At 37.8% G+C, this 23,714-nt stretch overlaps 1 protein-coding gene across 2 annotated transcripts in view; it reads left to right on the plus strand.

Moving 5' to 3' along the window:
• LOC104897005 (uncharacterized) overlaps nucleotides 1–23,714 on the plus strand; it is a 31,060-nt gene continuing 7,346 nt past the window's right edge. Inside the window, exons 1-11 of one of the 2 annotated variants that reach the window (XM_010683805.4) lie at nucleotides 1–300; nucleotides 395–528; nucleotides 1,386–1,443; nucleotides 1,926–2,141; nucleotides 2,900–3,175; nucleotides 5,176–5,310; nucleotides 5,383–5,508; nucleotides 8,267–8,311; nucleotides 9,911–10,015; nucleotides 21,889–22,031; nucleotides 22,126–22,249. In XM_010683805.4, coding sequence (XP_010682107.2) covers nucleotides 88–300; nucleotides 395–528; nucleotides 1,386–1,443; nucleotides 1,926–2,141; nucleotides 2,900–3,175; nucleotides 5,176–5,310; nucleotides 5,383–5,508; nucleotides 8,267–8,311; nucleotides 9,911–10,015; nucleotides 21,889–22,031; nucleotides 22,126–22,249 — 1,575 coding nt within the window. In that variant the 5' untranslated portion in view covers nucleotides 1–87. The remainder of the gene's footprint in view (nucleotides 301–394; nucleotides 529–1,385; nucleotides 1,444–1,925; nucleotides 2,142–2,899; nucleotides 3,176–5,175; nucleotides 5,311–5,382; nucleotides 5,509–8,266; nucleotides 8,312–9,910; nucleotides 10,016–21,888; nucleotides 22,032–22,125; nucleotides 22,250–23,714) is intronic. The other variant, XM_057395990.1, reaches the window with a different exon arrangement.

Consider the following 23,714-nt stretch of genomic DNA (forward strand, 5'->3'; position numbering starts at 1 on the left):
TAACACCCTAATTACTACAAAAGTTGAGAACAATACAGGGCTGGCACTTCTCTTCATCACCTCGCTCGCTCCGTCACACCTCTGAAAATGTCGGAACCCATGAAATCACATGAAATATTACCGTCAGAAAATCCCGACGATAATGGCGAACACACCAATACTCTCGCTGCATCATCTATGGACGAGTCGAGCTCCGAGTCCAACTCTGAGTCTGACGACGAAGTTCAAGAAGCGCTGGAGCTGAAAACCCTAGAATCTGAGCTCTCTCGCAGTCCTTCAAACTATGATTTACATGTTAAGGTATAATCGAATATTCCCATTCAAATTTAGCTTTATTTAGGGGTTTCAATTTTTTGTGGTAGTTTATATTTGCATTTTATATTTTTGTTTGCAGTATATAAAGTTGTTAAGGAAATTAGGGGAGATTGATAAGCTCAGGCAAGCTAGGGAATCGATGAGTGAGATTTTCCCCTTAACACCCACAATGTGGCAGGAGTGGGCTAAAGATGAAACTACTTTATCTTCAAGGTATGGAATATTTTTTCCCCCTTGTTTATGTCAGATTATGGTGGTGGTTTTTGTGAAATAATTTTTCCATGAGTTTTAGGTGAGGCGGGATTACAATAATTTTTTTGAGTGAGATGTCAAATGTTAGTAAAGAATTACTACCTTCGGTTAGTAATAGTGCAATGTATAGAAATGACACATAGACAAACGAGGATGAGAGAGAAGAGTGAAACATGATCTATGTAAATCATAGGTGCTCTGAGAAGCACCTAGAACTATGTACTCCCAAGCGCATTCTTTTGCGTATTTTGCTTAAATGATCAAAATGGAAAATGTGCAAATATAATGTGCAAAAATTGTGAGAGGGAACACTATGGGGGGTTTGTGATCCATGTGATTAATACTTAGATATAACTTTTTTTTTGTGTTAATGGTTATCCAAAAGACGAGTGTTGCAAGTATTGTGAAGCATCCCAAAAGGCAATATGTTACAATTTTTTAAGAAACGGAGGTAGTAGCAAGAAATCACGGCTCAATAGTGACTATCGAGAATTTCAGGAAGTTTGTTCAGACGTAGAGAATTGGAGTTGTGGTGAAGTCTAGTGTGTGTTTTGCTGGTCTAGAGCTCATAGTTACCAGAATGCTTAGAGTAACTTTGATTCTGCATTGCTTAACAATCCGTTTATGAGTTTAGCGTTTAGACTATCTAAAGCAGTTCGATGCTGTATCTCACCACATTGTGTTAGTGCTGTTGGGTAATTGCTGTCTTTTATTGTCGTTCCTCTCTCTCTTTTTTTTTTTTTTTTTTTTCTTTTTTTTCTTTTTATAATTTTCTTGACTAGTTTATACTGATGCATCTATCATCTATTGTTTTAAAGGCCTGAGGCAATTGCAGCTATTGAAAAGATCTATGAACGAGGTGCATCTGATTATATGGTGAGCGATTCTACTTCTTATCTTCTATTACAGCTTGATTCAGTGAAACCAATGATAGGCTGTGATATAATACTCCTTTCGTCTTGAAATAATAGCAATTCTACTGTTTGAGGATGTACTGCAAAATTTTTCTGAAAAATCACATGGTTGATATCTTGACTACTTAAATCAAGATTGTGAGAAAGGTCCAACAGCTATGAACGGTCCCTTATCAATTTTGTGTCATATCCTTAAATCCGAAGATTTTGTACTATGCGACAAATTATTCCCAGATGGAGGGAGTAGAATTTGAGCATGCCATCAGTCGCATGATGGGGTATTATGTACTATCATTTATACATGCCACAGTGTCCAACAGTGCCCATTACTTTACTGCATTGGCTGGTACAATTATCATAGGGAACTGGGTAAGAGTGGAAGACTTGATTTAGTTAAAGTGCATGAATCAAAGAAATTAATCATGCCTTTTTTCCCTGCTGCAGTCTGTCCCTCTTTGGTGTGACTACTTAAATTTTATGCAAGAACATGAGCCTTCAATCCGCGAGTGTTCAGCTGCTGGTGTTTCAAAGGCAAGAAACTTATTTGAGCGTGCTCTTACAGCTGCTGGTTTGCATTTTAGTGAAGGCATTAAGATATGGGAAAATTACAGAGAATTTGAACAAGCTATTTGCCTTACAATTGAAGATTCTGATACTGAGGTGTGATTTCTATCTTGTCGATTTCCTTTCTGCTTCTGTAGTCCGTCTATGCATGCATGTGTTCCCGCTTAATACACATTGACATCTGCCAACTTTCACCCAAAATTTTTATTATTGCATACCATGTCATTGCATATGTGGATGTGGATCTTGCCTATTCTCTCCTTGCTTGATTTGCACATCCTAATGCTCATAGAGTGAATTTCACATGGGTAGATGTTTAGAAGATGACATAATTTCAGGAAAGAATTATAAAGGTGAATGATACAAACATGTGACCTGACAGGAAGTGTCTCCTTGCTTGACCCTTGTCCAGGTTTTGAGCAATTTATTTGTTGTTGATGATGCGAAAAAGGCATAATGACTATGTGCTCTTCTTTATGTGTCACTATTTTTGTTTTCATATGATAGAATTAGGAGACTTTTCCCATTGACATAACTTTTGTGTTTCTTGGCCATTCCTTATTTTATATTTGTAGTCACTATTTTCTGAAATTCTTGTGTTCTGTGTTCATGTACAACTGGGAGACAACAACTTAGAATGTGTTTTATGTTAAGTGCCTTTACCTTTTGAGTTTATTTTTTATTATTATTAATTGTTTTTTGGTTTTGTCGCCTTTCTGTTGTAGAAATTTGACAGAAATATTATAGATTTGGAAATTGAATGACACCTTGTTCAGATCTTAGTGACAAAGTTTAATTCATGATAGAGAGTCTGCTTTTGAGAAGTCATTTTTAGTATCTTGCTTCTTATTCAGGGGAAAGAAAAGCAGATCCAGCGTATTCGAAATATATTTCACAGACAGCTTTCTGTCCCCCTGGCTGATATGAATTCGAGTTTACATGCTTATAAAGTATGGGAGGTGGAGCTAGGGAGCAATCTTGATGTTAATTCTGGTGATCTGGAAGGTATTTCTACTCATGTTGCTTCTGCTTATAAGAAGGCATTGGAGATGTATAATGCTCGGGTTGATCTCGAAGAGCAAATTTCTAAATCTGGTGTACCTGATAGAGAAAGACTTCCACTCTTTAAGGTATGAACATGTTGTATTGTATCACCTAGGCTTGCATACAGACATATGTGCAGTGTATAGCGCCGATGAACTTTAACTCTCGCTGAAGGAACTCGTTGAAATTGCAAACTAAAATCAGTGTGAGTGTGTGCGCATATACGCGCGTGCATGGGCGTGGGTGTGGGCTTGGGGTGTGTGTGTGTGGGTGTGCGCGGGTGCATGTGTATGTGTGTGTTGATGGACAATGGATGGAGGTTTTGATGGTTTTGGATGGAAGATGGAAAGAGGAGCTCTTGTTTTTCAAAGGGGGTTAATTATGATTAGTACTTCCTGTAACTCTAAAAAGCATTACTATAACTCTTACTTACTAGAGTTACTACTACCTACAACTTGAAAAATATTGTCAAAACTTTAATTAGTACTTTGTATAACTCTAAACATATTTGCTATAATTGTAATTAGTACTTCCTGTAACTCTTAACACATGACGTTATAACTCTAGTACTTCCTAGTTCCTACATTTGTAAACAAATGTTGGTGTGACTCTAATTAGTTCTTCCTAAAACTCTAAACAATAGTTGGTATAACTCTAATTGTACTCTCTCTATTTTATAAAGATTTGGACACTTATAGGGACACCTAGTTTAGGATATAAGTTATTGTGTGGTTATCAAATGTTATTTTATTAAAGAGTAGATATGATAAGAGTTGGTAGGATATTTTTTTTTTATTAAAGGAGAGAGAAAGTTGTGTATTTTTTTATTGTTTAAGATGTAATTTAGGCCAAAGAAATTAAATTATGATTAGTACTTCCTGTAACTCTAAAAAGCATTACTATAACTCTTACTTACTAGAGTTACTACTACCTACAACTTGAAAAATATTGTCAAAACTTTAATTAGTACTTTGTATAACTCTAAACATATTTGCTATAATTGTAATTAGTACTTCCTGTAACTCTTAACACATGATGTTATAACTCTAGTACTTCCTAGTTCCTACATTTGTAAACAAATGTTGGTGTGACTCTAATTAGTTCTTCCTAAAACTCTAAACAGTAGTTGGTATAACTCTAATTGTACTCTCTCTATTTTATAAGATTTGGACACTTATAGGGACACCTAGTTTAGGATATAAGTTATTGTGTGGTTATCAAATGTTATTTTATTAAAGAGTAGATATGATAAGAGTTGGTAGGATATTTTTTTTTATTAAAGGAGAGAGAAAGTTGTGTATTTTTTATTGTTTAAGATGTAATTTAGGCCAAAGATATTAAATTATGATTAGTACTTCCTGTAACTCTAAAAAGCATTACTATAACTCTTACTTACTAGAGTTACTACTACCTACAACTTGAAAAATATTGTCAAAACTTTAATTAGTACTTTGTATAACTCTAAACATATTTGCTATAATTGTAATTAGTACTTCCTGTAACTCTTAACACATGACGTTATAACTCTAGACTTCCTAGTTCCTACATTTGTAAAAAATGTTGGTGTGACTCTAATTAGTTCTTCCTAAAACTCTAAACAGTAGTTGGTATAACTCTAATTGTACTCTCTCTATTTTATAAAGATTTGGACACTTATAGGGACACCTAGTTTAGGTAATAAGTTATTGTGTGGTTATCAAATGTTATTTTATTAAAGAGTAGATATGATAAGAGTTGGGAGGATATTTTTTTTTATTAAAGGAGAGAGAAAGTTGTGTATTTTTTTATTGTTTAAGATGTAATTTAGGCCAAAGAAATTAATATAATAATAGTTGACATCATGTTAAAAATGAAGTTGTTCAAGCTAATCTGGGACAAAAAAAAAAGTGTTCAGTTTACTCTAGGATGGAGGGAGTAAGGTTTCATGCCTCAAGTTGGTGTGACCTCATGCCTCAAGTTGTCTTGTTATCTAGTTTAGTAGATTGCAAGACTTCATTGGCTCTCTTCTTAATATATTTTATCTCCGTTTAAACTCATATCCTTCCTTTACGGGTTTCAAGATGTAGTTTCTTTCATGTTTCCACAGAGATACTTGAAGTTTGAAGAGTCTACAGGCGACCCTGCGCGAGTTCAGATTTTATATGAACGTGCTATCACTGAGTTTCCTATATCTAGTGATTTGTGGATTGATTATACACACTATTTGGAGAAAATGCTTAAGGTACATTCTCCATTGTTATTGGCTTATTTCCTTGTCATAATGGTTGGTTATTTAATCAACTTTTTGTTTCAGGTTGGTAATGTCTTGAAGGAAGCTATTAGTAGAGCCACTAGGAATTGCCCTTGGGTTGGGGAACTCTGGGTAAGGCGATTGCTTTGCTTGGAGCGGGTTCATGCTTCGGAGGACGAAATTTCTCTGGTATGACATTGTGTTTTTTTTCATTTAAATCTGTTTTATATGGTGTTTTTTTCATTTAAATCTGTTTTATATGGTGTTTTTTTCATTTAAATCTGTTTCATTTGAAACTTGGAGAAATCTGTTGGCTTAAATTTACCCTTAAAAAGTATTGTTCATTGATGATTGATCTGAGGAGTTGACCTCAAACACTAGTGTAATGCTTGTTTTGGTCTACTTTAGACTTTAGGCAAGTGTGATGTTTGCCAATGGTTTAGCTGGTCTAGTTTTTTAGTACAGTTATCCTCCAGTTTGTGAACATACCGTTCTTTAATATATTAGCTTTTTTGTATCCTCTAAAAGGTTGTTTGATGGAATGATTCTAGAACCTAGACTGATCTAGATGTCTTGGATGAAACATTTCCTATACAATCTTCTGGGTCAGGCTTATGTGGAAGCAATTTGAGAATACTGAGTTCTTTATTATATCTGTTATGACTTGTGAGAGTACAACTTTGAGATGGAGTAGATGGTGGATTGGACATAAATATTCACTTTGAGATTTCAACGGGAAGTTTATGGCATTTAACTTGCAAAACTGCCATGCAGCGGGGCCTCTTTTATTGGGTAGATCACTGTGTTTGAATCTCAAGACATTTACAATGAAATCTTTGAAAAATGGTGGTGCTGTCTACATCTTGGGAGAGACCTAAATCTCTCGAAAGGCTAGGAGTTGTAATTGTTGAGATTTATCTAATTTCAAGCAATACAACTTACCCTCTTATCCTATCTTCTATTGTTCTTCATTCTTTTCCTGTTTGTGTTAGTTTGTCTCTCTGCATGATCCGCCTAACTTCACCCTCCTTTCTAGAGATTTATACAATAGTCAAGTCTGCAACACCCCCAAGCAAACAAATCAACCATTCTGCTCTATCTCCTGAGGATAATTCATCAATTGAAAATCACAAGGAAGTATATCATCTTCCATAATACATTAAACTAAGATAAGGGTATTATGATGATAAAGGTGAGGCCAAGAGAAACCATTTATATATATTTGATTCTGATTTGTTATCTTTCTCAGATGGCAAGCTCCTGTCTATCATTCCATTTCAATGTCAGATCTTATCTGCTTGAGAGACTTAACTGATAGGCCAGTCCACCAACATCTATTATAGTCTCCCTTTTTTCTTTGGAATGCTTGAAAAGCTTCACGATCCTTAGCTCGGATGAGTGACCCATACGTTCATATTCCTGAGAGAAGTGAAATATCCTGGCTACAGGATTTTCCCGCCTTTTCATGTTAACTTATTGTAGGAGGAGGCATGATAATGCTAGAAAATTGGAAAGTCAGTTGTAGAGAAATTAAGGCATTAAATGCACTTCAGAACCGCCAGCAGTAGCTGATATATCTTTCATAGTTCAAATACTTGGTCATACCTTTTGGTGTGCTTGAGGCTTTGGGGCAAAGGAAAATTTTGCTGTGTTATGAGTTCTTTGGCGAGCAAATAAATGAAAAAAGCCTGATAAAGCCATAGGTATCTACACCAAAAAGCAGCTTACTTGCATGTCGGATAGTAACTTGAGTCTTTTTGTAAGAGCTACAAAAAATTACCCCTTTGCAAGTGAATGGAAGATGGAAGTAGGAAATAGTTAAGAATTCTGCCGGTGTATGCCATCTTACTTAGAGAGATGCTCTTCTCTTGGTATAATGGTGAACTTTGAACTTTTTAAGTTTCCCATTGGTGGCCCTATGTTTTTTAATTTCCACTGATAACTCTCAATTATTGTTTTATTCCCTAATGTGACCTTATAGAACAAAAAACCGTTAGTTTCGTTAACTTTTGATTAGAATAAATGTCTCACTTAGCGTGCTTCAAAATTGTCTAGGTTTGCATGCCACAAATATTGCTCGGTTAAAGTTTTGGGGCTCATTTTAGCCCTTAAGGGTCAAATTTAGTGTCTACATTGGTTTTCATGCCTACAAATTGGTCGGCTAAGGAATTAAGTGTCACTTTGGCCCTTAAGGGTCAATTTCGACGTCAATATTTACAAAAAATGACCGGAAGCACCTTGGTTTGTCTGCCAAGACATTAGTTCTAACGAAAAGTTAACGGAACTAACAGTTTTTTTACTCTATAAGGTCACATTTGGGAATAAAAAATAATTGAGGGTTATCAGTGGAAATAAAAAAAACGTAGGGCCACCAATGGGAAACTCGAAAAGTTCGAGGTCACCATTGGGAATTTCCCACTATGATTTTGTTGAACTGTGATGAAGATCTGGATCTTACTATGAAAGTTAGAATGTTCAACTTTGTTCTTTTATGCTTGGACGGAAGAATGAGTTTAAACTTTAAACAAGAGAGGAGAGAAGTCAGCGAAGGTAGGGTGTTTATCCAAAGACCCAAAGTACAGGGTAACAAGAGAAGGCATATGGGTTGAGATTTTGATTTGAACCGGAGGATATGCAAGTGAATAGATTCCCTGCTTCTCTTTGGAGAGGAAAACTAACTAAAAAAAACATAGAAGAAATAAAAATAGAGAACAGGTGGTGAAATGGACTAATAGTTTTCTACTGACTTTGAACATGTACTAATTTGATTTTCTAGTCAACGTAAAATTAAGGACATGTTTGTTCAAATATTTGTAATGTGAACGAAGTTATTCTTTTGCATGTGTGCAGATTTTATACTTAAATTCCAACTCTTTGTTTGTATATTGCTGATTGCTGTTGTGTTTGTACCTCAAAGTTACAATTTGATATGTTTGTCTATTGTTAGGTGTTTGAGAAGGCCCTCCAATGTTCATTTTCAAGTTACGAGGAGGTATTTTCTATTGCCTTTTTTTCATGTAATAATGTGCTTCACAAGCAGTTTAATTTTTGAACTATATCCTGGCATGTCAATTACAAATAATATCCAATATTGGAGGTTTAGAGAAATATCTCTTGGAGCCTTATGCATAGGGAAATCTGAATTTAGATGAGGTACAACTTATAACTTGTGAACTATCGTTCTGTTAACTTTCTTCACTAGAAGGTCAAAAGCAGTCATCTTATAGTCTGCAACTTTTATTGACAAACCTTTGTTCTCTCGTAAACCTTCCTCTGGAGAAGAACTCACCAGTCAGGAATTCAGGATATTCTACTTGAATGGTCTAATTCCTTGCTAACTGAATTATGTGAAAGCGATGCCTCGACTCTCATTCTAATTTGCAAGACTCAACAATATAGAGTTTTTTCTAGATATTACTGGACTCAATCTTGTGTACATATATTGGTGTATGTCTGGGCAAAATAGATCTTTTGACTTTGAGTAAAAGCTCTTATGTGAATAGGTTAGGGAAGGATCACATAACCTTTACTGTGTTTGATCAAGCTACAATGGGACATTTTGAAGGGCTCTTTTCTTTTTCTTGGGCGAGGGGTGGTTGTTTCCTAGTAATATTTCATTCCTGTAGTAGTGAGGTTCACGGAGGAACACAAAGAAGTTCGGGAAAGATTTATAAAATTGGTGAAATAAGTTAATTTTCTAGAAATTTGTCCATCATACCCTTACGTTTGAAACATTTCTCATCGCACTGTTGGTTAGGTTGACTTAAAGTTGTAGGAATATAAACTAGTAACAACTATAATTAACTTATCTGATAACCGTGGCGTAAGAAGATCAGTGCCCTAAAGATGAATTTACCCCGTGACAACACGCAGACTCTTAGCAATCAACCTCCAAGAATACATGGTTTCTGCATGTCCAGTGTTGGCAGAAAAGCAGATTGACAACGTTCTTGAATATTGCCCAAAATATTAGAGAAGAAAGAAAACTGAGAAGAAGAAGAGATTGTGTGTTTTCTATCTTCTAATGAAACCAAAACGTCGGTAGTTATAGAGAGAGGAAACCAAATGAGATCAGAAGGAGGCTGAAATCGTGGGAAAAACGGTCATTTAGTGGGAAACTAGTTGTTTCTGCATTTCATTGCCTGCAAGGGTATGTACTTCCTTCCAACCATCAATGTTTATATAACTTGTACATTAGTGAAGAAAAGAGTAAGATTGTCTTTCTTTATTGCTTGGGAGTTTGAAGTAAGAAGTGCTGTGCTTGTTTTATGAATTTTAACAATAAGGAATCATATAAAGCTTAGGAGTACCATAGAGAATCACTCTAATTATTTTCGGTTGTTTGTAATAATAAATGCTGTATATGTGCATGAGCTTATCTTTAATATATTTGAGTGAAAAAATTGATAAGGGTTTTTGTTTCTTGGGTATGAATATAGATCTATCAAAAACTTTTTTAATAAATTTATATATGTCCATCAAAATCAAACCCTTCATGCTGACGTAAGTAAATTAAGCACTTTATGTTCTCATAAGTATGTCCCCAACTGTATCTTTACTGCTCTGATTACTCACAAGAATTTGGTTTCAGTACCTGGATTTGTTTCTTACTCGCTTAGATGGCTTGCGGAGAAGGATTTCAATGGCTGGTGAAATGCAGGTCTTCGATTATGCTGTAGTAAGAGACACGTTTCAGGTCTGTTGAGCTTTCAGATCTTTGGGTTATCATTCAGATCCTTGATCATGCATTATCATGTGATCATAATTTCCCTTTCATAACTGACTAATTGATTTTCTTGCTTCACTTAAGAACTTAAATCATTATCTTAGCACGTCTGGGAATCTATTGTTATGTGTTCATGCATGTCTATTGCTCTGATCTTGATGCATGTATATTAGATGCAAGTTTCTATGCCATCCTAAATTTATACAGATTGAGTGATATTTCCTTGATGAGGATGGTTCGGGTGGTTGGTCTGAAGCAGACTATTTTTGCACAGTATGGTGCCAACGGCATTGTTGAATTTATTTTGTTAATACTAATGTAAAATCTCAATGTGTTGGGAATCAGGCAGCAAATACACACAATGGTAAGAAATCAAACTAACACCAAAATAAACATCACACAGTAAATTACCTGGAAGACTAGTCAACAATAAGGGAAAAGCTACAACCTCGATGTCCAGGGATGAACTTTCACTATTATAGCTTTGGGAGTACAATGGTAACTACCACAATTACAATATCTAATATGATGCATTTAGGACCAAGTTCTGCTTAATACTCTCAATGATGGTACTTACATTAATCCTAAAAACACTCCTCGTTTCTAATATTGTGATTCTCTCTTACCACTTACTCCCTCTCACTCTTCTAGTTTTGTTCACTCTCATGCCAGTGGGGGATCTGTTACTTCCTCACCTCCGTCCTTGGTATAAGTTCTGAAAGCAACATCTTGGTAAAATGTCCTCCTACCACCTTAGTGAAGCTCCTTGGCAAACTTACCAAGAAAAAAGTCAAAGCCTTCTCCAGACTTTAATGGCCATCAAGAGTTCCTTAGGTATAGCCAACCGACATGTCTTAGCTTGCTCCAATATGCAACCAGCAAAGACAATAAAAAATCACTTTATTCTTGCAAAAATCAACGACCAAGAAATTATTTCCTTGACACAAATCTCCAGACACCACCTCCACATCACAAATTCGGATCTTCTTCAACTTTTTTGTCACAATTTTGTGGCCTCAAAACTGTATAACCGTCCTTGTAATTTGTCCGTCGGCTTCCCTTGTAAGTTGTAACGCTAACACTTTGTTTTGATCTAAGTAGCACGGGTGCGGGGACGGATACTGGTATGGTTGCGGGGATGGAAAACAATAAAATTAAAAATTTAAAAAACGGATACGGCTTGGATTCGGCGTATATATTAAACAAAATTATTCTAAATAGTTTCAGTCATCCCTAAAAACAGTTTCGGTCATAATTACAAGTGAATTATTAAATCATAATGTTTCTTATTTATGAAGTATTGGAGTGTACTTAATTGATAAGTAATCTTCCTTCTAAAAAAATCTTATTATTGGAAGGGTTGAAAAGTCGAAGATTAAATAAAGAAAGAGTGAAGAAAAGCTTAAGCACGTGAATTTTAGAACCTAAACAAAAAGAATTTGTGAGAAAAAAAGGAGTGCAACTGTCTCACCTAAGTTATTTTTTAGAAAAGGAAAAGGGAGGTATCAAAGAATGAAACGCGACATTTCTACAGAAAGAAAGGACTTTCCTTTCATGGGAGAAATCTCCAGCGCCTTCGACCGGAGGCAGCCGACGACGGTGGGTGCATAGGAGAAAACCCTAGATTTGAATTTTGCCCCTTCATATTTCATTAAAACTAGCCGGGTAGCCGGGTACGTTTCTATTTTTCTAAATCTCTCCCTGTGGTGTACCCGGTTTACCCGGTTTCAACCCATCTTTACCCTAACCAAACCCATGTACCCAACCATCCCAATTTGTTTTGGAGATGAATCCATGGCGAATCCATCCCGTACCCGTCCTCGGTACGGGGTTCGGTGTCGGGGGGAGTACCCGTGCTTCATAGGTTTGGATAGCAAAATAGGAGGGAACAGAAGGGGAGGGATAAGGGAGGAAGGGGAGGGGGAAAAGGGGAAAATGGATCCTTCTCCCTATTCCTTATCCAAACAAGGGAGCTTGTTTTCTTTTCGTTTGTGTTATTTTACTCCTATCGAAACGAAGCGTAAGTGATTACATGCAAACACCTTACAACATTCTTCACTACCAACTTACTTATGCCATGTTTTGTCATCTCACCCAACGAGATCAAGTTGGCCCATCCATTAGGTGCAAACCTCTTCTTATAGAAAGTTTTAACAAAATATCATACAGCCTCATCTGCATGCTATCCATGCCCTTAACCTTTAGTTCACTTCTTGTGTTGGTGTGCTGGAAATCACCTTCATGTTGCAAGAACGTAGACGGGTTTAACACGTACCGGGGAGGCTTAATAAAAGACCCATCTATAGCAAATTCCTTCGACAATATGATTATTCTACGAATTCTTATTATATTTTTACAATCATTGAGTTAGCAAAAGGAGAGTGAATATCATGGAGGATTAGAATTTTAGAGACTAAAAAAAAAAAGAAACCCCAAAGCCATCCTTGCTCTCTACAACTCCACTGGTCGTTGGTTGTCGAAGGCCTTCACTTGCGGGTGGCTGGTAACGTGACTTCGTCGTTGTTGCTTTCCTGTTTCTCTCGCAGGCACTTACGATTCTTCTAAGACGTAAGTTTCCTTTTGTTTTGGGAAATGGATCTAAGGCCCATGACTCGTGAGTAATGAATGAATAATGAATTAATGATATGTGGAAATGGAATGGATATTTTGTTCTTTTCTTTTGTTCTTTTTTCTTTTTTCTTTTTTCTGAAAAAGCATATGGCTCTTTAGTGATTAGTTTTATGAACTACTCTTTCTCTCTCATGAGCCATGTATTTTGTTTTTTTATTAATATATTAAATTATAATATTTAACAAAAGTAATTTTTAAAGATATATAAAATCATAATAATTTTTTAATTAATATAATAATCGAGCTTGTTCACGAGCTTTGCCTAACTCAGCTCGGCTCGTTAAGGTTTCGAGCCGAGCCCAAATCCGAATCACGCTTCCATGAGCCGAGTTTCGACCAAGCCGAGCCGGAATTGTTTGCGAACAGACAGGCTGATTATTACCCTAGTCACTACAACTCATTACCATAATGACCTTGAACCATGTTGGAGGAATCATTTTCATGATCTACCTTTGTTTTTCCAAACTTCTCTTGTAGTCGGTTCAACTTCTTCAAACTTCTTTCATTTTTTAGCAATTATACTTCAATGGACCCTTCTCATGACAATAATAGCACTCCACATTGTTGTAGTCTCTTAGCGAGATCTCGGTTTTCTTCATGGCTCATCTCTTATCGATTTAGTGCTTGATCATTAGAAAAGACACCTCCATTTCTTTGTGCCATTGTCCTCTCATTTTCACCCACTAATGTTATTGCTTCAGCCAAAGTAATTTTCTCTCTTTTCAGTGGCAATGTCTGCACAATGGGTTTGTAGGACATTGGTAAACAAACCAATATTAGCATGTTGCTACCGGCACACTCATTTGTTTTGGCTTTTTACTCAGTTTTGCTGACATTAGTCTGAAATATTCTCATGTTTGCTATGGAAGGCTGGAATTATCTTCTAAGATAAAGGCTTTCTCTGGGAGTTTTATTAATAAGCGAACTAACACCTTTGTCCTGCTGTCTTTGGAACAAACAAGGGGCCTTAGAAGCGTGTGATAATGTTATGGACTAACCCAGGGAAAGGATCCCACATCGACCGTATGGGAGGTTGGTGTGTGGTTTATATAGGACAATGTGCTCTCCTCCTCTTGAGATAGCTTTTGGGAAGTGCATTCCTATTGTTCTATAACAAATGGTATCACTCAAACCTCGTCATAGTGGCCCACGGAGTGGTGGCCTGGAACAAGTCAGCTGTGACCAACGAGGACGTTGGTCCTTATGGGGGGACGAATGTTATGGACTAACCCAGGGAAAGGATCCCACATCAACCGTATGGGAGGTTGGTGTGTGGTTTATATAGGACAATGGGCTCTCCTCCTCTTGAGCTAGCTTTTGGGAAGTGTATTCCTATTGTTCTATAACAGATTTGTGCTTTGAAAGCGAGGAGACGTTTGCAAACTGCCTTCTGCTTCCTACTTTTTGTTAGCTTAATTGAGCTGTGTTCGTTGAGATCGGTTTTCCCCCCAATTGTGCAACATGAGTTGGTATGGTTAAAGTTATCAAAAGGTTCTGTATTCAAGGTGTTTCTGAGGTTGCTTTGGAGTTAAGCGCTAAATTATCTTCTGTACAGAAGTGGAGCAATTTATTGCTGATGGAACAATTTATTCTTCTTTTTTTTGGAAAATTGCTAATGGTGTCTTAAATTAAAACTTTGAGGTTCATTGTTGTAGTACTTCTACATAGCTCTCCCTTTAATAGAAGTACTATAACCTTCTTTCTACTCTGGATGACATTTAGGCACTATGATACTTTTCCATCCTGAATCAAATAACACAAATGGAGGTAAATCACACACATCAAAAGTCCCGGTAATCACATTACCTTTCTGCTCCATAATCTGTGGTTCTTTGGATGGTTCAGATTTAAGGGCAAAGGCCCTTCCGGGTGCCTTCGATCCTCCTTTATTGTTACGACTCGAGCTTGATTCACCGGCCGCTTTCAGAAGTAACACTTCACCAGGCCTTTGATTACCTCGAGCATTCCCAGGTTGGTTTAAAACGGGACATTCCTTGATTCTATGCCCCGTCTTCATGCATTTAAAACAAATGCTCTAGCCTTCACAATTTTTCCCATAATGGTCTTTCCCGCAACGACGGCACTTCCACTCCTTTTTCCCTCCTTCACCTACTTTGGTAGGGACTAAGGCCATAGACGTCCCAGCTGTATCTGTCTTAAATTTCTTGTTACATCCTGCTCCAGACCTTTCATTCCCCTTCTTCTTCCTTTTTGAAATTTCATCTTTCTGTTCGATGCGTTCATGCTCCAAAGCTCGATCATACAAGTCTTCAAAACTACTATAAAATCCCAATTCTTTTTTGATACTTCAAGTTTAACCCTTCGAAGAACCGCATAGACTTTACCCTTTCATTACTAGTAAAATCTGGAGTAAAACGCAAGAGTTCCATAAACTTGGCAGCGTATTCCACTACCGACAGCTGCCCTTGTCTTAAAAACAAGAATTAATTCTCTTTCTTTCTTCTTAACGCTGGAGGGAAAAACTTATTTCTCAATTTTTCTTCAAACATTTCCCCAGTGGAAATAACTTGAGTGGATGTTTTCTTGATTGTACCCCACCACATATCAGCAGGTCCCTCCAGATAAAAAGATGTCAGTTTTAATTTCAGATTCTCAGGACAGTTCACTACTTCAAGTAGTTTTTCCATATAGGGAACCAGTCCTCAAACTTTACTGGGTCTGCTTCGCCATCATAACCTCGTGGCTTATGAGCCGCAAGTCTCTTATAAAACTTTCCCTCTTCATTATCCTTATTCTGCTCTTGTCTTTCCAGAATTGCCAGTAATCGGGTATTCATCTACCGTAATTGGCATATCTGTTCATTTTGAGAATTATCCGGTTGTTCCTCTTGTTCAGTAGTTTCTACATTTTGCAGGATTTCGTTGATTACTTCGATGCTCGCCATAACATATAAAATGATAATTGAAGATTCTTAGTAGTCCCAAAATTTCCAAGTCATTACATATAAATTACTAAACACATATTCCCAAAAGGAATACAACTTCCACTTCACACATATAAGCACACATGTCCATATCATAAATATTTCAGAATACATTATAAGCTTGAAACCCTTAACTTCAAAGTACAAAAATACATTAATTCCACTGCTCAAGGTCAATCAGCTAACTCTGTCAATTCTATTACACATAAAAGAAACAACTAAATCTACTACCATCTTCTCCTGCAACACCACTAAACTCCTTCATCCTATAGAATGTTGTACGGATCATATGCATATCCACTGTCATCACTACTGGTTGACGGGGTTTTTGGAATGTAATCGGGGTCACTCTTCCAAGAATTACTTCCCCGAAATACTATTCCGGGCACCACCGAATCGTCGCCTGATCCCCTAGAATTACGTGACTGGGGAGGAGCCATGCTAGTAGTAGAATCTCCACATCTTTGGGGTTGAGGTGGTGCTATGCTAGCAGCAGAGTTAGGGGGGTAGGAACTCTTCCCCTTCTTGTCCTTTGATACTCTAGTGAGGCTATCCGGTTAAACATATCTCTCCAATAAACAGCATCCCGACCCATGTTTTGCGTTCCAGCTGCTTGTTTAATCCGTTCCATCTCATCTATCACCTCATCCGGTGTTTTTTCCCATCTTATCAGATTCTTATTAATCATATCCATAGTAGTACTATCATTCAACAAGGATGGTGTTGCTACAAACAAACTTATCAATTTCCAATAAGTCCAACGGAAAGTCACCCATGGTTCAAACCGCAGTAAGGTCTTGATAATAGTGTATGCCTGAATAGCTGGGCGAGTGAAAGGTTATGGTTTCCAATTCCATACAGCTGATTATACTCTTGTATGACATTAAGTTTCTCTCTAGCAAATCTCAAAGAATCCTCTCCTACATTTTTCTGTAACATCCGGTTCTTCTTGGTACCTACGAGTACCATCACGGGTGACTACCCAATATGCATTGTCCCTTCTTATAATTCTTGACCCACTACCGTTACAATTCCCACTTGCAGACATCTAACTTACACATACATAACACATATATTTAGATAACACACACATAAGTACGCTGCCATGCTAGCAGCAGAGTTAGGGGGGTAGGAACTCTTCCCCCTCTTGTCCTTTGATACTCTAGTGAGGCTATCCGGTTAAACATATCTCTCCAATAAACAGCATCCCGATCCATGTTTTGCGTACCAGCTGCTTGTTTAGTCCGTTCCATCTCATCTAACACCTCATCCGGTGTTCCTTCCCATCTTATCAGATTCTCATCAATCATATCCATAGTAGTACTATCATCCAACAAGGATGGTGTTGCCACAAACAAACTTATCAATTTCCAATAAGTCCAACGGAAAGTCACTCATGGTTCAAACCGCGGTTAGGTCTTGATAATAGTGTATGCCTGAATAGCTGGGCGAGTGAAAGGGTTGTGGTTTCCAATTTCATACAGCTGATTATACTCTTGTATGGCATTAAGTTTCTCTCTAGCAAATCTCAAAGGATCCTCTCCTACATTTTTCTCAACAGTCGGTTCTTCTTGGTGCCTACGAGTACCATCACGGCTGACTACGCAATATGCATTGTCCCTTCTTATAATTCTTGACCCACTACTGCTACCATTCCCACTTGCATACATCTAATTTACACATACATAACACATATATTTAGCTAACACACACATAAGTAACACATACATAATTTACACAGATTTACTTATGTGTGTGTTATCTAAATATATGTGTTATGTATGTGTAAGTTAGATGTCTGCAAGTGGGAATGGTAGCGGTAGTGGGTCAAGAATTATAAGAAGGGACAATGCATATTGGGTAGTCACCCGTGATGGTACTCGTAGGTACCAAGAAGAACCGGATGTTGAGAAAAATGTAGGAGAGGATCTTTTGAGATTTGCTAGAGAGAAACTTAATGCCATACAAGAGTGTAATCAGCTGTATGGAATTGGAAACCACAACCCTTTCACTCGCCCAGTTATTCAGGCATACACTATTATCAAGACCTTATCGCAGTTTGAACCATGGGTGACTTTCGTTGGACTTATTGGAAATTGATAAGTTTGTTTGTGGCAACACCATCCTTGTTGGATGATAGTATTACTATGGATATGATTGATAAGAATCTGATAAAATGAGAAGGAACACCGGATGAGGTGTTAGATGAGATGGAACGGACTAAACAAGCAGTTGGTACGCAAAACATGGGTCGGGATGCAGTTTATTGGAGAGATATGTTTAACCTGATAGCCTCACTAGAGTATCAAAGGACAAGAGGGGGAAGAGTTCCTACCCCCCCTAACTCTACTGCTAGCATAGCACCACTTCAACCCCAAAGATGTGGAGATTCCACTACTAGCATGGCTCCTCCCTAGTCACGTAATTTTAGGGGATCAAGCGACGATTCGGTAGTGCCCGGAATAGTATTTCGAGGAAGTAATTCTTGGATGAATGACCCCGATTACATTCCAAAAACCCCGTCAACCAGTAGTGATGACACTGGATATGCATATGATCCGTACAACATTCTATAGGATGAAGGAGTTTAGTGGTGTTGCAGGAGAAGATGGTAGTAGATTTAGTTGTTTCTTTTATGTGTAATAGAATTGACAGAGTTAGCTGATTGACCTTGAGCAGTGGAATCAATGTATTTTTGTACTTTGAAGTTAAGGGTTTCAAGCTTATAATATATTCTAAATTATTTCTGATATGAACATGTGTGCTTATATGTGTGAAGTGGAAGTTGTATTCCTTTTGGGAATAGGTGTTTAGTAATTTATATGTAATGACTTGGAAATTTTCGGACTACTAAGAATCTTCAATTATCATTTTATATGTTATGGCGAGCATCGAAGTAATCAACGAAATCCGGCAAAATGTAGAAACTACTGAACAAGAGGAACAGCCGGATAATTCTCAAAATGAACATATACGCCAGTTGCGGAAGATGAATACCCGATTACTGGCAATTTTGGAAAGACAGGAGCAGAATAAGGATAATGAAGAGGGAAAGTTTTATAAGAGACTTGCGGCTCATAAGCCACGAGGTTATGATGGCGAAGCAGACCCAGTAAAGTTTGAGGACTGGGTTGCCTATATGGAAAAACTACTTAGAAGTAGTGAACTGTCCTGAGAATCTGAAAGTAAAACTGACATCTTTTTATCTGGAGGGACCTGCTGATATGTGGTGGGGTACAATCAAGAATAGGACTGTGCTAAGTGGTAACAAGCCCTCGCTTCACTCGACTTAAAGGGACTTCAAGAGTCCCAAGGAAGACTAGTGAACGACTTAAGGAAAGGAGAACAACTAAGAAAACTCTTTTCTCGGCGGGAACTTGAGGCACTGATGCTTAGAAAGCAAACTATATAGGCAAGAACTCACTTCAAAAATGGATGCGAGCGACGAGACTTGGGATCTCAGCAGAAAATGCGAAGGTTGCTTAAAGCCGGCCGGCCGATAGGCAAAAGAAAATCGGAAGCCTAGCTAAATAAGTATGTAAGAAGCTTCCCGGCTTGAGCTTGCCCTTTTCATAACTGTAAGGTTAGGTGTCTATAGCTACCTTTACAGCTCGCTCTGTCAGTCCACAAGGAAGGTCTCTCTCGCTAGCCAAAAAGTCTTATTCCACACACGAATCCCATACCTCATGATGTAGTTGCTTATCCTTGGTAGGACGTATTGCGCGTTTTTACTTTTGCAGGAGCTATGACGTCATTCCTTGCGGGACAAACCGGATAAGGGCTTAGTCTAGAAGCTTCCGATCCCAACGTCCGACCTCTGCTATCCATTCTAGTGCGCTTAGGACCAAGGACTCTTTTGGTTGCTTTTGAAAAGTCCAAAGAGCGCAGACTAGCCACGGAGCTTGGATACGGTTTCCCGATCGGAGATCCATGAATAGTCGGTATAGTCCACTTGGGAAATGTTTGTAAAAAAATTGAGAAATAAGTTTTTCCCTCCAGCGTTAAGAAGAAAGAAAGAGAATGAATTCTTGTTTTTAAGACAAGGGCAGCTGTCGGTAGTGGAATACGCTGCCAAGTTTATGGAACTCTTGCGTTTTACTCCAGATTTTACTAGTAATGAAAGGGTAAAGTCTATGCGGTTCTTTGAAGGGTTAAACTTGAAGTATCAAAAAAGAATTGGGGTTTTATAGTAGTTTTGAAGACTTGTATGATCGAGCTTTGGAGCATGAACGCATCGAACAGAAAGATGAAAGTTCAAAAAGGAAGAAGAAGGGGAATGAAAGGTCTGGAGCAGGATGTAACAAGAAAATTAAGACAGATACAGCTGGAACGTCTATGGTCTTAGTCCCTACCAAAGTAGGTGAAGGAGGGAAAAAGGAGTGGAAGTGCCGTCGTTGCGGGAAATACCATTATGGGAAAAATTGTGAAGGCCAGAGCATTTGTTTTAAATGCATGAAGACGGGGCACAGAATCAAGGAATGTCCCGTTTTAAACCAACCTGGGAATGCTCGAGGTAATCAAAGGCCTGGTGAAGTGTTACTTCTGAAAGCGGCCGGTGAATCAAGCTCGGGTCGTAACAATAAAGGAGGATCGAAGGCACCCGGAAGGGCCTTTGCCCTTAAATTTGAACCATCCGAAGAACCACAGATTATGGAGCAGAAAGGTAATGTGATTACCGGGACTTTTGATGTGTGTGATTTACCTCCATTTGTGTTTTTTGATTCTGGAGCATCCCACGCTTTTATTTCAAACATATTTGCATTCCGCATAGAGCATAAACCCAAAGTGACTTCATGTGATTTAAATGTAACTCTGCCTGGTAAAACCACTTTCCGATGTAAGTATATGCTGAAAGAATGTGATTATATGCTGAAAGAATGTGATATCAACATTGCGGAGGTGGATTTAAAGGCAGATCTAATAATGTTGGTGTGTATGATGTTATTTTGGGTATGGATTGGTTGAGTAAAAATCGAGCTATAATAGAATGTTATACTCGAGTGGTGAAACTTCGGCCCTTCTTAGAAAGAACCATTACCCCTCAGGGCCTGGGACGGTGCCGTGGAAGCACATATTTGTCATGTAGTCAGGGAAAAAAAACGCGGTCGCGGTCGCGTTCGCGGGAACGGTCGCGTTTTCGCGGGAACGGCTTGTAACGGGTAAATTGAACGTTTCGCGGCCGACGCGGCGTGAATTTTTAAAAAAATTCACATAAATATGTTTCAACTTTATTTGCATTTTTTAGTTTATGAAGCATTATTACAACATAATATAAGCAAATCTAGTAGAATATCATGTTTCATCAACTATATAATTAAATCATAGAAAGAATTTGGCCAATGTTTGAAAAAAACGGATGTAACGGGGATAAAAACGTCCTAACGCGGCGAGTTCGCGTTACGGAACGGACAACGCGGCGAGTAGTATGTGAATTTTATTATGGCGTTCCGTAACAGGATTTCGCGGAACGGCAAATCCAAAATCCGTTACAGAACGACCGTTCTGTAACGGAACGGGAGAGTTTTAATTCCGTGCATGTAATGGAACAAGGGGAAGTTGGGTCGAAATTGATGAATACACCAGTAATTCGAGAATTTCCCGAGGTGTTTCCGGAAGATTTACCGGGGTTGCCTCCATATCGAGTAGTGGATTTCCATATAGATCTGATTTCGGGAGCTACCCCGATCTCGAGAGCTCCGCATAGGATGGCGCCAACTGAAATGGTGGAATTAAAGAAGCAATTAGATGAGTTATTGCAGAAGGGTTATATCAGACCCAGTGTGTCTCCATGGGGAGCACCGGTGTTGTTCGTCAAGAAAAAGGATGGCTGCATGAGATTATGTATTGACTATCAAGAGATTAATAAAATCACTGTGTGGAATAGGTATCCTTTGCCAAGAATTGATGATCTATTTGATCAACTGAGGGGTGCGAGTGTATTCTCCAAAATTGATCTGAGCTCAGGTTATCATCAGATGAGGATTGTAGAGGAGGATATACCAAAGACAGCTTTCCGCACTCGATATGGGCATTATGAGTTTTTGGTTATGCCGTTCGGGTTGACTAATGCGCCTGCGGCTTTCATGGACTTGATGCAACGCTATTTTAAGCCGTTCTTGGATCGATTTTTTGATCTACCATTTCTTGCCTTCTATGAGAACCTATGCATCTCTTTGTTTATTTGTTAGGGTTGGATTTCTGTATGTATGTATGTCGTACTTGCTTTCACCTAGCACAGCTGATTGACTTAACTTTCTACCATTTGCAGCGTGCATCAGACTACTTGTCTCCACATCTTAAAGCCACAGATGCATTGTTGCATCTGCATGCCTATTGGGCTCGTTTGGAGCTGAGTCTGGCAGATGATATAGTAGCTGCTCGCAGTGTTTGGGAAAGCTTACTGAAGCTTAGGTTTGTTGATTTATGTTTGGTGACAGAGTCTCTCAATTTTGGCGAGATTATGTTCTTCATTTCAGCATCTTGATATGACTGTTTCTGTGTGTAGTGGCACCATGCTTGAAGCTTGGCTAGGTTATATAAAGATGGAGATTGAGAAGGGAAATCTGAATGAAGCTAGATCTATCTATCGGAGGTGCTATACAAAGAGATTTTCTGGATCCGGTTCAGAGGTATATAACCTGATGATTGCTATGAGTTAATGTAGCTCAGTCTGTAGATATCCGATTTCTCAATTACTTGTCAAAAGAACGATGAATAAGGACACTCACTTTTGTAAGAGTGGTTCAAATGTCATATTTTTTTTCTCCCTATTGTCATGTAGGAGATCTGTTGTGTTATTCTCATAAATATTTCTTAATTATGTGAGGATCCTAGTACAAGTTTGAAAGAGAATGGTGAAAATATGTTGTTTAGTATATCATTATGAAAGTTATGGTGGACAGGTGCTATATTATTGCTATAATATCTAATTCTACCTCCACCGTAAGTAGTAGGCCACATTTGTACGTGAAATTGTCCCAAAAAAATTATAGGTCCTTTATAAACAATGAATTTAATAGAAAGACTACATTGGTATAGTGTAGTATATTTACTCAAACCCTGATAAAATAGCCCTGTAGCCTGTTAATTAGGGACTGAGGGAGCATCAAAATACCACCAAGTTTGTGTTTTTTTTCTTTCCAACTATGTGGTTATGTCACATCTGAGTCAGTTCTCCTAGACTGTATGAAGTACATTTGCATGTTTTATGGTATGTGTGCATCTAGGTGTTTGTTCAAAGCTTGTCCTTTAAAGTTGGAGCTGCCGAGCATGTCAAGGAAGTGGCAGATCAGCAACCCCCTCCTCCCTGAAATAGATATTTTTGCAATAGGCTTTATCTCATCTTTTGTCAAATGATGTGTTGCTAGATATGTTTGAGACTGAAAATACCAGTTTGAGTAAAGTTAAACTACATAGTTGCTTCATAAATTGAGGAATCTAAAACCACGTTTAAATCCAGGATTCCATTTTCCCCCTCTTATCCAAAATTTAAGGTGCATTAGCAACTCACACATCAAGAACATAGTTAAATTACACTGATTTTGTAACATGAAGATTAATATTGTGTTGAATATGCATAATGGCCTATGTTTTATATTAGCGTCATAAGTGTTTGAATGTTACAATGAATTTGTAAAATGATTTATATTCTTTTGGATACTTTATTTGGCTGAACTAACGTAACTTTGAATGGCGGGATTATCTTAGACAATTAGGAAGAACTAAGAAGTGAGGATGACACGTGACCTTCAAGGACAGCCAAAGAGCTTTGACCCATTGCCCTGGCAATATGGACTGATAAGTGCTGGTGCTGTTATGGAAATATGCATGTTATGGGGAAATTGCCTTTAATTAAAGGATTAACTTTTCCATTCATCGTTGTGATGCTTCTGGATAATGTATGGTTTCTGCTCTTTAAGTTTTCTTGTTTTATTTCCTTTGTCCCCTTCCCTGAAAAAGTATAAAATTTAAATTAAATGAATAATAAAAGCTAACATGCCTGACAGCCTGAGTTAAGTGTTAATGTGTTGTACTTTTTCTGTTAGTACGGTTGGAACAAATTAGCAAAACAATAATTATGTCTTGAAGTACAAT

The sequence above is a fragment of the Beta vulgaris genome, chromosome 6, assembly GCF_026745355.1.
Source record: "Beta vulgaris subsp. vulgaris cultivar EL10 chromosome 6, EL10.2, whole genome shotgun sequence".
Taxonomy (NCBI): Eukaryota; Viridiplantae; Streptophyta; class Magnoliopsida; order Caryophyllales; family Amaranthaceae; genus Beta; species Beta vulgaris.